This window comes from Myotis lucifugus, unplaced genomic scaffold (genome assembly GCF_000147115.1).
Source record: "Myotis lucifugus unplaced genomic scaffold, Myoluc2.0 scaffold_76, whole genome shotgun sequence".
Taxonomy (NCBI): domain Eukaryota; kingdom Metazoa; phylum Chordata; class Mammalia; order Chiroptera; family Vespertilionidae; genus Myotis; species Myotis lucifugus.
In genome coordinates this window covers 1,698,470-1,712,248 of record NW_005871124.1, presented here as the reverse complement: position 1 = coordinate 1,712,248, position 13,779 = coordinate 1,698,470, and the positions used below count along the sequence as shown (strand labels likewise).

General features: G+C 41.9%; 1 protein-coding gene across 1 annotated transcript in view; it reads left to right on the top strand.

Annotated features, from left to right (window-relative positions):
* Nucleotides 1-13,779, top strand: part of MED14 (mediator complex subunit 14) — a 62,301-nt gene that overhangs the window by 34,550 nt on the left and 13,972 nt on the right. Inside the window, exons 17-23 of the mRNA XM_006090581.2 lie at nt 4,351-4,511; nt 4,599-4,745; nt 6,015-6,106; nt 7,047-7,199; nt 7,473-7,742; nt 9,443-9,583; nt 11,400-11,511. Of these exons, the coding sequence (XP_006090643.2) occupies nt 4,351-4,511; nt 4,599-4,745; nt 6,015-6,106; nt 7,047-7,199; nt 7,473-7,742; nt 9,443-9,583; nt 11,400-11,511 (1,076 nt within the window). The remainder of the gene's footprint in view (nt 1-4,350; nt 4,512-4,598; nt 4,746-6,014; nt 6,107-7,046; nt 7,200-7,472; nt 7,743-9,442; nt 9,584-11,399; nt 11,512-13,779) is intronic.

Here is a 13,779-nt window from a genome sequence, read left to right as displayed (position 1 = left end):
ATTGATTTTTTACAGAGAGTAAGGGAGAGAGAGAGAGAGAGAGAGTCAGAAACATCGATGAGAGAGAAACATCGATCAGCTGCCTCCCGCACATCTCCCACTGGGGATGTGCCCGCAACCCAGGTACATGCCCTTGACCCGAATCGAACCTGGGACCTTTCAGTCCGCAGGCCAACGCTCTATCCACTGAGCCAAACTGGTTTCGGCTCTCCTCTGCTTTCTTTTCTTCATTCAGCAGATGTTTCCTGAGTGTGACTCCGTGTCAGGCTTGCATTCTGGTGGAGCCCTTCAGGATGCTCTGGATCACATAGCAGGGGGATCTGGACTAGTTCGGAAGTCAGGAAAGGTGGCTCTGAGAAAGCCCCAGTTGTGCTCTGACCGCAGGAGAGGAGGGAGTTACAGGAAAGGGAGCGAGGGTGCGAAGGGGTGGTCCTCGCCAGAAGGGGTAACTGCTTTGGCGAAGGCTCGGAGGCAAGAGAGCTGAGCATCCCGGAACTGGAGGAAGTTCAGCATGGCAGGAGTGGGAGAGATGTCAGCAGGGAGGGTCCAGGTCCCGTGGGGTTTTGTAAGTGTCCTTAAGGAATTTAGATTTGGTCCTAGTGGCAATAAGAAGCCATCAGATGATTTTAAACAGAAACTGACATCATTAAATAAGTGTTTTTGAATGATGGATGAGCGTGGTGTTTTCTAAGATAAGGGACACTGGAGATGTGAGTTTGAGGGGCTTTCCTAAGTTTGAGGTGCCTAGACATCCCTTTGGGCAGGTAGGGATGTGTCTCAAGCTCAGAAGACATGTCTGGGCAGCACAGGTAGATGAGTCATCACCAAGGTGATAGTAATTGAGCTGGGATCGTCAATTAGATCACCAGGAAAGAATGTACAGAGGGAGATGGGCAGAGGGCTTGGCTTGGTTCTAAACATAGAGGGCAAGGCGCCAAAGGATGCTTAAAAGGAAAGCTAATGCATTGTTTGTGCTTCATAAGGTGACCAGGTGGACTTGCAAAGGTAGTATGCCATTTAGGAGATCAACCTTTTTTTAAATATACTTTTATTGATTTTTTTTTTTTAGAGAGAGGAAAGGAGGGAGAGAAAGAAACTGATCAGTTGCCTCCCTTACGTACACCAACAAGGGGTCAAACCCACAACCTGGGTATGTGCCCTGACCAGGAATGAACCGGAGACCTTTCAGTGCATGGGACGACACTCAGCCAACTGAGCCACACCGGCCAGGGCGAGAGATCAACCTTTTTTGTGCAAAAAACATTTTCTTTTTTGGCATTTGTATTGTTTCTTAGATGTTTAATCATATAAATCATAGTAGCAATTTTTACCGATTGAATTCCTGTCTGCGAAGACACGGCAGCTCTGTCATCTGAGCCAGCAGGGCTTTCGTTTTTGTTACTTGGGAATCAGTTTGTTGCTGTGGAAGATGGGAAGGGCTAGCAAGTGACATACACGCCACCTGCCTTGTTATAGAAAACCGGAGAAGAACCAAGCAACGCTTAGAGAGATGGAGTTACATTTATTATTATTATTATTATTACATGCGGGCCCAGAGGAAAATGTCTCTCAAATTCTGAGCCCCGTCACACAGGAAGTTTCATGTATTTATACTTTTTTACCTTCTTTGTCTCCCAAATATGGGGTTCTGTTCCAGTCCCCTTTGCAAGTTCTTAAAGAGCCCCTATGTGCTGGGGCTTTGAGACCTCGACCAAAGGCTTGGCCTGGTGCCAGCACTGATAACTTCGTCTGGGGAAGGTTTAATGGCCTCTCTGAAATGGGAGTAGTCTTATTTTCCTTATTATTTAAGCCAGCAAGCATTACAGAAGCCAAAATGCAGGGTTAAAATTTCAAAGAGCAGTTTTTATATAAGATGGATGCTTCAGCGTGTCCTGGTGCTTAATCCAGATAAAGCGTTGAAGAACTGGAATAGCTTCCCTTCCTGGCTATCTTCATGCCATCTCTACGAAATGTTGTTTTCTGGAGCGGGAGAGCTAGTCTTACAATGGAAATCAATAGGAAAATGTAGTACTCTTAATTTAATTGCATTCGGTTTTGAATTACTTCTGCTTAAAATGCAGGGTATTTTTTTCTTTTCACTCTTCTTGGCAACTGCAGATGAGTTGGTGCTGTTAACTTTTGTGTTCTATTTTCTTAGTTATGTTTTCATATTTTACAAGAGTTTTAAAATATCTTATGCTCAGCATTTTTATGAAAGCAATTTCAGTCCCCTTTTGAGAACTCATAATTCTCCTGCCTAAGAAGGCAGTTGACTTTTATTCTTTCTGTTACATGTATAACCTTAAAAGCAAGTAAATATTTTCCAAGTTTCTTGGGGTAAGCCATTTATATTTGTGTCACAGATTAAGAAAGTGACCTGGAATATATTTTCAAGGTTGTATTGTTCCTGAGACCATAAATTGGAAGGAGTCTTATTCTTACTTAGTCCTTACTTGAAAATGTGCTGGCTTCTGTGTGTTCATTTTCTAACCAGATGGATTTCATGAAATACCTATTTTATGTGAAAGGAAGATAATGTATTGCATTTCCATTTTCAAAACCAAGATTTAGAAATCTCTCTGCATTGGTTGCTCTATAACTCTTATGGGTTAGGGTTATGTTTTGAAGGGTAGGGGCAGGCATATGTGTGCCCGGCTGGAGAGGCTCAGTTGGTTGAACATCATCCTGTGCACCGAAAGGTTGCCAGTTTGATTCTCAGTCCAGGCATATACCTGGGTTGCGGGTTTGATCCCCACTCAGGGCGCCTACGGAAGGCAGCTAATTGATGTCCCTCCCTCCCTCCCTCCCTCCCTCCCTCCCTCCCTCCCTTTAAGAATGTTCTTTGGTGAGGATTTATGCGATTTCTATAATAACTACCCCAAATAAAATCTTCCTGGTAGTCATAAAAGGTCTCTAGTATGAAGGATTCACTTTTGAAAAATGTAAAAAGCTATACATTTAAGAAGAATTGGGATGAATTTTTAATTGAGGAAATTTCAGTGCTATGTTAATTTTATGCAACCTGTATAGATTTCTTTCCCCCTACGGAGTTTATTGTTTACCATATGCAATTCCTGTCTCTTGTTTGCTCTCTGAAGTTGCTTATTGTAGGGTCAGTGGTTCTCAACCCCAGGGTACTTTTGCCCTCTAGATGTTTGGCAATGTTTGGAGATATTTTCGGTTATCATTAACTTAAAAGAGGGGCTAGAGGTGCTCCTGGCATCTGGTAGGGAGAGACCAGGGCTGCATTGGACAGCCCTCCACAACGGAGTCCAGCCCAAAATGTCACTATTGCCAACATTGAAAAACCTCGTTCTAGGTGTTCCATTCTGAACAGGAGGCCTAAACCAAGATTCCATGTTTCCAGTTATAGTTGTTGTTGTTTTTCCTTAGTTATTGATAATCATACCAAGTCTGAGAATTGATCCACCTTCTCTATGAGTTACAAGATAATGTAGGGTTAAAGAATATATTATCTCATTATTTCACCCATTACTGAAAAAAACAGCTAAACTGGATTACCTCTCAGTGTTTTATGACAAATAAGAGAGTCATAAAATTGAGAGAAAATGGATAGGTAGGTGTGATAAGACAACTAAACTCATACATTCCTCTTGTATGTGTGATATATGTGAGTAATAACATGTATGCTAAATGAATTGATACATTTAAAGCTCATCATAGTGCATGTTACTCTGTAGAGGAGGCGAAGGGGATGATAATGAACCTGGAATTCTGTCATGGCAATCGGTGAAGATTTGTTTTACTGCAAAGGGGATTGACATCTATGAATACCTGCTGTCTCAGCCACCATAAGCACTTTATTAGTTTTAAAATCACTGACCATGAGATAGTTATTTAGCTCCATTTTGTAGTTGGGAACTGAAATCCAAGGGTTTAAATGCGGCTGAGTCAGAATTCAAATGCAGGTCCCTGATTCCGCCGCCCTGTACTTTCCACTGGATCATCCTGCCTTCAAAAGTGGCTTTACAAGTATTTTGCTCCCCTTAGTTTTTCCTTGAGGATGTTGTAAATAGATTTTGTAGAAAGTCAATATCCTTGATTTTTCATTCTCAAGAATTGTGGTCTTTTCTAATAACAAGATTAAGGATGAAAACAAACATCACTTTGTTAAAATGAGAGTCTTAACCTGTGTTGAAGTGAATGGAAACGGGTTAAATGCTATGAATTGCCTTTAATTGCTATGAGTTGCCTCCTTCCTTTACAGAAGGTGCCTGGTAGAGACTTTGAACGGAAGCTCTCATGTAAATGCCCTCCTGTCATTGTGGAGACTGTGCTTTGTCTTTCTGTGACGGGAAGTACACTTCATATGCTGTCTTTCCTCACCAGAATTCCTCCCTGTAAGGGTGTAAGTGAGGAAACCCAGAAGGCTCTGGACCGCTCTCTCCTCGATTGCACTTTCCGATTGCAAGGTAGAAATAACCGCACGTGGGTGGCAGAGCTAGTGTTTGCAAATTGTCCGCTTAATGGCACTTCTACCAGGGAACAAGGTGAGATGCTTCACACACTTTGTCTTTGTATATTTCTGGACTTTTTTTCATACCGATTGCTATTAATTTTCTCTTTTAATCCGGTAGGACCATCCCGGCATGTTTATCTAACATATGAAAACCTGTTGTCTGAACCCGTTGGTGGTAGGAAAGTGGTTGAAATGTTCCTTAATGACTGGAATAGCATTGCACGATTATATGAGTGTGTGTTGGAATTTGCACGTTCTCTACCAGGTACGTGTGATAATCTTCCTTTTGGGGGGAAAAACATCCCCCCCTTTTTTAACTGAAGAAGTAAAACATGCACTATTGTTTAAAAAAAAAGAAGAAGAAGAAGAAGAAGAAAAGAAAAATATATCCAATGAGAAATAAGTTTCCCTTTTAACTTAGGCTTCAGTTTCCTTCCCTCAGAGACAGTCACTGTTAATTATGTCTCCAGAAATTTTTACACATGGGTATACCATATTATAATAATACTAGAGGCCTGGTGCACAAAATTCGTGCACGGGTGTCCCTCAGCCCAGCCTGCATCCTCTTTAATCCGGGACGCTGCGGGGGATGTCCAACTGCTGGTTTAGGCCCGATCCCGCAGTCAGACATCCCTCTCGCAATCTGGGACTGCTGGCTCTTAACCGCTCACCTGCCTGCCTGCCTGATTGCCCCTGACCACTCTGCATGCCAGCCTGATCACCCCTAACCACCTCTGCCTGCCTGTCTGATCGCCCCTAACCCCTCTGCCTGCCTGCCTGATCGCCCCTAACAGCCCCTGCCTGCCTGCCTGATGCCCCTAACTGCTCTCCCCTGCTGGCCTGATCACCCCTAACTGCTCTCCCCTGCTGGCCTGATTACCCCTAACCGCCTCTGCCTGCCAGCCTGATCACCTGTAACCGCTCTTCCCTGCCAGCCTGATCGCCCCTAGCCACTCTCCCCTGCCAGCCTGATCGCCCCTAACCACCTCTGCCTCAGCCCCCACCACCGTGGCTTTGTCCAGAAGACGTCTCGTCTATCTGGTCTAATTAGCATATTACCCATTTATTAGTATAGATTATAATAATAGTTAATACTTAGAGAGTTTACTATGTGCTGTACAATGTACTAAACAGTTTGCTTGTATTAACTACTCATAATCAATCACCTTATGAGATGGGTAAGTTATGCTTCATTTTATAAATGAAGAAAACTAGTCACAGAGACTTAAGAAACTTGTTGATGGTCACATAGCTAGTAAATGGCAGAGCTGGAATTGAAGCCTCTGACCATTATGCTATTGCTTCAATATATCTCCACCCCTGCCCAGGCCACCTCGTGTAGGAATGGAAATGGAAGGAAGCCTACTTTCTATTTATGCTGTTGCTTTCTTTTTTTCTTTCTTTACTAAATTACACGTATTAGAGATCTTTTGATCTAGGCATATAATATTGTCAAAATATCCTCCTTTTCAAATATATATTTTTCATTTTGCATGTGTAATCTTAATCTCCTTTTTGTTTCCTTTATCTTTAGACATACCTGCTCATCTAAATATTTTCTCAGAAGTTCGTGTTTATAATTACCGGAAACTTATCTTGTGTTATGGAACCACCAAAGGAAGCTCAGTAAGTGTATGAATTAATTAAAACTGAAGTTCCTCTCATCAATCTTGTAAAAAGCAAGAATTCAAAAATTATGAAAACTGCCTTGAAATAATTGGAGGCTCAAGTAAAAATTAGGGATAAATGGTAAAATTTAAATACTTTGTTGATACAAATATAGTGTACTATAATGTTTAACTCTTTAAAATTGAAAACAAAAATTATACCCTCTTTGATAGGTATATAATCTTGAGTTTTAGACAATGTACTTTTAGTTTTTGTATTTTGTTCTTAACTGATTTTAAATCTTCTTAGCAATGTGATTACTGTGATGAAGTTCACACATGAGTTTGAACAATATGGTATGTCTGTATTTTTGGTCATGTGATAATGAACATTGTTTGATCTTATCTTTTTAAGGTATTCCCCATAATTCATAGTTTTTGCTGTGGTTTTTGTTGTTTTTTTCTACCTCACATGTAAAACCCTAGAAATTCAGTATGAAAATTCAGCCAGCTGGCTTCTTTCTGCACTCTCCAAATCAAGTAATATCAGAAATTACTTGAGTGTTTAACAATCTGTTAACGAAGGCATCTGTGTTGGGGGTGGCTTCCTTTCTCTTTATGACCGTGTGCACCTAGAGGGTGACTCTCCTTCAGCTCAAGAGAAAAGCGAACATTAGAAACACATTGGTAATTTTTAAATAAAATTTAATCAAAGTGTTTTCTTTAGCGCCCTCTCTTTGTTTTATTTAGAAGTGGGATATCTAACACACATGCTCAGTGAATGCGCTGGTCCTTAGTAACAGCGTGCCTAGAATTTAAAGAGTCCAGTCTTAGGAGTTGCTTTCAGAAAAGATCTAATTTAGATCTTTGGAATTTTGCCTTACTGTTTAAACATTTTTTTCAAATAATTGAATCTTTTACTCTCTCAGTGTCTGAAATATGTATTCTCTTTGATTTAGATTAGTATCCAATGGAATTCGATACATCAGAAATTCCACATTTCTTTGGGAACTGTTGGTCCAAACTCAGGTTGCAGTAACTGTCACAATACCATTCTCCATCAGCTTCAAGAAATGTTCAACAAAATACCAAATGTGGTTCAGTTACTACAGGTAATTAAGTTTATTTTCTCTTTAAAAACAAGATTCGGTTAGTATTAGTGATGAGGGTGGGTATCTGTGTCTTTCATATCTTGCACTTTTCTTGGAGAATTTTCTTTGATTCAAAGTGGACAGAGCGATCTAGTTTGCATTCGCTTCAAGGGAAAGTTTTGTGGAATGTATCAGAAGGATGTTGTCTCATTTATGATGCTTCTACATTGAAAATTCTGAAGTTTTAGCACGGTACAGAAGCTGGGCTGCTCTCACTGTGTTTGCTCCTTGTAGGTACTGTTTGATACTCAGGCTCCGTTAAATGCCATCAACAAACTCCCCACTGTGCCGATGTTGGGCTTGACCCAGAGAACCAACACGGCCTACCAGTGCTTCTCCATCCTGCCGCAGTCGTCCACCCACATCAGACTGGCCTTCAGGAACATGTACTGCATTGACATATACTGCCGGAGCCGAGGCGTGGTGGCCATACGGGACGGTGCCTATAGTCTTTTTGATAATAGCAAGTTAGTTGAAGGATTTTATCCTGCACCAGGACTAAAGGTAACAGACTTCAGTGGTACAGCATGAATAAACATAAACATGATCTCAAACAATTCCTTCGAGGGGGGAAATAATGGGGCAAAGCAACAAATTCCTGTCTAAATTTAATAAGCAGCCATGTTAATGCATTATCTCTGCCACTGGACTGAAGGAGCTAGAAGTTCTAAAGGGTTGTGCCTATGTATGAGGTGAGAAAAGGTCTTTCCCTTGTGTACCTACTGTGCTGGGCAAGGTGGAAGCCACTAAAGAGAGTCCTATTTGCTATTTATAACTTTAAAAGTAGTCTTCATCATTGATTATTGAGTAGGTTTGATATGCCAATAGAACTATGGTGCTTTTTTAAAATGTAGGGTCCTGGGCCCGAATCCTTGGAGATTCTGGTATAATAGCTCAGTTGCTTATAACGTAGAGTCAGATAATTCCGAAAGACTTGTTTTGAAAATTAGTCCCCTGCAATCCTCTCTTGCCATTCTCCTGCTATGTTTTCAACTCTTACATAGTTGATTCTCTTGGTATTTCTATCTTATCTCTAAATAGGTGCTTACATTGCTGTTCGTTGACTGCTTAGTTGAGGGCATTATCTGATTGTCAGAGTGAAAGATGAGGATTGAATTCTTTTTTAATGCTTTCTGTGTGCTCCTTCCTCGTTCCAGGCTGCTGCTCACAAACACCTTCTTCCTTTCCTCCTCTTCTTACAATATGGCTAGATAGCAATTTTGATTGGATAATTTTTCACCTTCATCCTTATTTGCAGAGGTATCTGGCGCTGCCAGTTCCTACATGTGTTGAGGATCTAGATGGAAATAGCTTCGCTTCTTGGCTTCCCCCACTGCTTGCTTAGGATACAGCTCCCTCACGTTGTTGGTTACCACTCAGCCATCTGCTCGGCAGCCTCCAGAGTTTATTGCTATTTTTTTCTTTTCCCATTCTTTTTTCGTTGTGACTTACTGCTTTAAAAAATGTTTATAAGCGCTTCATATGGATTATTGGGAGAAGATGAAATGTGTTGTGAATCGTCAGCTTTAATTGGAAATTAGACTGTGTACTTTTAAATGCTTTTGAGTGATTCTGATAATCTTATGACCTATATTTTTAAAGACTGGGAAGATGAAGAGTATTACAAGAAAGAAAAGCTATGCTTGACACAAATTCTGGTAGCCTTTGATGACATATCTTATAAACAAAGCTGTCCCATTCTTGATGGTTCAAGATTAAGTCATTAGATAAAAAAGAGAAAAGATGGCTTAGTTTCTTTATTCAGTTTTCCTCTCATATTTTCTAGCTTAAAAAGTGAAAACTCTCACTAAGTAGGAAATTTTCCAACATACAAGTTTTGATCCTCTCCCTCCCCCATTTTTGCTTCAGGAAATAATAAGGAAATATTTTGGCCTCTTGTTAAGAAGTGCCAGGGTGTAATTCTTTGTTCGACTCTTTGCTTGCACTGTACTTCTTAGTTGATACAATTTTCTGAAACCTTGATGTTGATTTTGTTATGGTGCTTAACAGTTTTCCTCAATATCCCCCCTTCAAAATTATCAATATGTCCTTCAGGTTGTCCTAGTGCTAGTGATCATGTGTTAAATTTATATTTCAAAGATAGACATGGTATGTTTATTTCTGTTAAAATATTATAAATAATTTTAAAATACCAGGCTAAAGTTAGGTAAAATAATGTAAATTTTACCTGTTTATATCCATAGACCTTCCTGAATATGTTTGTTGACAGCAATCAGGATGCTCGGAGAAGGTCTGTAAATGAGGACGATAATCCCCCTTCTCCCATAGGAGGAGATATGATGGATTCTCTTATCTCCCAACTCCAGCCGCCACCTCAGCAACAGGTAATGTGGAGCTGAAATTCCACACGGCATAACATTTGTTTAATTTAACAGGTTCTACAGGTGTCTGGGCTTCTTTCTTTCTTTTACGATTTCTTATTTATTTTTAGAGAGAGGAAGGCAGAGGGGGAGAGAGAGAGAACATCTGTGTGAGAGGGAAAAGTTGATCAGCCGCCTCCTGCACTTCCCCTACTGGGGATTGAGCCCGAAACCTGGGCAATAGGCCCTGACTGGGAATCGAACTGGCAACCTTTCAGTGCACCGGACGAAGCCCAAGCAACGGAACCACACTGGCCAGGGCTGGGCTTCTTTCTTGAAAGACAAGGAGACCCTTGGTGGGTCCCAGATGCCCAGGAAGTCCATATGAAAAAATAGGCATAGAGGTTACAAGGAGGAGGCTCCCAGTGATAGGAAGTGAATAGTACCAGAAGCAGCGCTCACCTCAGACTTGTGCACTTAAAGTGATGTCAGGTGATCACCCGTGTAATCACCACAGAGGTTGTCCAAATGGATGTCATTTGGCATCACAGAGATACAAACCAAAGTGTAGTGCAGTCATACTCCATAGCCACAATAGTGGCTTTACGAAGAAAAATGACAATCCTTGCCAGCATTTGGTATTCGGAGCAACTGAAACTCATTCCTGGAGGCTGTGTGAAATGGTACAGCTAGCTTGCAGTGGGGTTTAGCAGTATTCCAGAGGGCTAAAGCTGAACATCATGCAACATGTGGTTTAATGATTCTACTCTTAGGTATATGTACAACAGAAATGCATCAAAAAACACACAACATTTATAGCAACATTATTTATCCAAAAAATTGTAAACAACTCAAATATCTAGCAATAGTAGCCTGGGTAGATAAATTGGGGTGTATTTATACAATGGAATACTTTACAGAAATGAGAAAGCAAATTATTGCTGCATGCAGCAACATGATGCATTTCACTGACATAGAGTTGAACAAAAGAAGCCAGATACCATGTATATAATGAGTACTTTCAGTATTTATATGAAATGCAAAACCAAACTTGAGTTATAGAAGTCAAAATAGTGCTTACCTGTGGGGAGGTGATAAAGACTTAAGGTGTATAAGGAAGGGCTCTGGGGTTCTGGTAATCCAGTGGTTCTCAACCTTCTGGCCCTTTAAATACAGTTCCTCATGTTGTGACCCAACCATAAAATTATTTTCGTTGCTACTTCATAACTGTCATGTTGTTACTGTTATGAATCGTCATGTAAATATCTGATATGCAGGATGGTCTTCGGCGACCTCTGTGAAAGGGTCGTTCGACCGCCAAAGGGGTCGAGACGCATAAGTTGAGAACCTCTGTGGTAATCTCTTCAGTATCTTCATCTATGTCGTAGTTACGTTTGTAAAATCCATCCAACTGTACATTTAAGATTTGTGCGCTTTACTGTATGTGATTTGTACCTCAATTTTTTAAAAATATAGAGTAGAAAGGATTCCATTGTTTCATTACTGGAGATGAAGGTAAAGGTAAGTAGAGGTCAGGTTGAACTACCATATTTCATTGACTCCAAAACTTCACCAAAGGAAAGAAGCATTATTTTTCATGACAGATAAAATGAGCGAAAGCCATCTTGAGGAATGTAAGCGATGGCATCGCAAGATCAGGAATGAGGATGCTGCCTTTTTAAAGTCAGGCGGTTTTGGAAAACCTGTGTTACGGATGTGTATTTTGTACATTTTCATGAAGTGTGAAATGTTACTATTGGAGCTGTCTATTAGGGAAAGCGATGCACTCACGCTATGTTGTATGGCCGTTTGACAAACATTTTAAATTTCTTCTTTTCAGCCATTTCCCAAGCAGCCAGGATCATCGGGCGCTTACCCTCTTACTTCACCTCCTACATCTTATCACAACACAGTTAGTCCATCTCCCTCTATGATGCACACACAGTCTCCAGGTAAGACAGTACTTATTTTCTTGTCGTGTCACCTTTAAATCGAAAATACACACACGTGCACACACAGAAGCACTGCGCATGTAGCCTCGGACTTCAGGGAGAACTCCCTTTCTAGTCTGTGGCTACGTATCTGCCATTCATTCATGATGGCAGAGTTGTGAAATCCATGTTCATGATTCAAAGCACTTTAAAAGGTTTGAATTAAATGGAGGTGTTATCGCCCAGAACCAGACTCATGGCACAACTCCAAGAAGTGCTAATCTAATCACATGATCTGTGCCAGAAGTCGGCAAACTGAAGCCTGTGGGCCAGGTCCTGCCCTCCACCTGTTTTGTGGCTAGTTTCGTTGGAATGCGGCCACGCCATCTACGTATTGTCCGAGGCTGCTTTCCCACCATGGCAGCCGGCCCTTACAGAAGGTTTGCCAAGCCCTGGTACATGTGAATGGTGCCCGCCCCTCAGAGCTAGGCAGTGCACAGCCTGCTTGGCCAAGCAAAATGGCTCTGCTGGCAACTTGAGAATGCCCAAGTTTGACTGTTGACCTCCAGTTCATTGGTATCGCGGGAGCACCTGCTCTGTGCCGAATGCTGCATGTGCTGAGGATTGACCCTCGAGCCAGGGACCAGCCCTGCTCGGGAGCGTATCGCCTAGCGAGGAAGACAGGTGTCAGCTTTCCTGGGTAGATGATCGCCTGCCTGCTCATCAGAGATGCCTGGACCACAGATGAAGACTTGGAAGTTGTTGCCATGTCACTGAAGCCCAAGTGGGTGGGTGAGCTCAGCCCGAGAAGGAGCGGCCAAGAGAACAAGGAGGAAAACAGGAGACACAGGGCATAGAACCCAAGGAGAGTGTTTTTTTAAAAAAATATATTTTTATTGATTTCAGAGAGGAAGGGAGAGATGGAAACATCAGTGATGAGAGAGAATCATTGATTGGCTGCCTCCTGTACGCCCCTTAATGGGGATCGAGCCCACAACCGGGGCATATACCCTTGACCAGAATTGAACCCGGGACCCTTCAGTCTACAGGCCAGTGCTCTATCCACTGAGCCAAATCAGCTAGGGCAGGAGAGTGTTTTTCTAGGATAGAGTTGAGACTGGTTTTGCATAGACGGTAGGAGAAATGATTATTTTGAAATAAAGGTAATAGCAGACAGGTATGTATAGTACTTAATCTGTGCTAAGCACTTTATCCTGTAGTCACTTGTCCAGGTCACACAGCTAAATAAGTAAAATAACAAAGGTTAATCAAGTTGAATATAAGGCATTGCACTGGGTATTATAGGACATGGAAATGTGGAATTCTCTTACATAGAGGTAGAGAATTTGAAACTTGATATTGAGGATAGTTACAGTAAAGTAGCAAGTATGTTAGTGTTGCATTTATTTGTAGTTTTGGTAGCCATAGTCCCCCTTTCATCATTCTAAGTTAAAACGAGTCCTGTGGCTAAATACCATCTTTAAGCTCATGTCTCCCGTTTTTTCGTATCTCCTATCTAGGCCTCACCCCTGAATTCAAGTCCTGTATTTCCAGCTGTCTATTCAACATTTCCATTTAGCTGTCTAGTCAACATCTGAAACTCACCAACCCACCCCTCCTCCCCACCCCAAATTGCTCCTGCCACAAGCACCCCATCTCGGTAAATGGCAGGAGCACCCCTTCCTTCCTGCTACTTGGACCAAAGCTGTTAAAGAGTCAGGTTGGATCCCTCTTTCTCTCACACCCACATTCAGCCAGTTACCGAATGCTGCCAGCTCTATCTTTAGAATTTATCCAGAATCTAACCACTTTCCACCATCTTGGCCTATGCCGGCGCCCAGGTCATTAGCCATCTCTCACCTGGATGATTACACTTACTGGTTGCGCTGGCCTTGGCCCTGCCTTACAGCAGCTAGCAGCGGTTCTCAACCTGTGGGTCACGACCATCGGAAAACAGATACAGCGTATCAGATATTTACATTACGATTCATAACAGTAGCAAAATTACAGTTACGAAGTAGCAGCGAAAATAATTTTATGGTTGGGGGTCACCACAACATGAGGAACTGTATTAAAGGGTCGTGGCATTAGCAAGGTTGAGAACCACTGAGCTAGAGGGATCCTTCTGGAACAGAAGAGAGTTCATGACTCCTCAGCTGCAAACCGCAGTGGTTTCCCATTTCATTCAGCGTTAACCCTAAGTCCTTTGAGTGGCCTACAAGTCCCGGTGTGATTTAGGACCATCCCCCGCCTCTCTGACCTCATATCCCCTCCCCCCCCCCCCCCCCC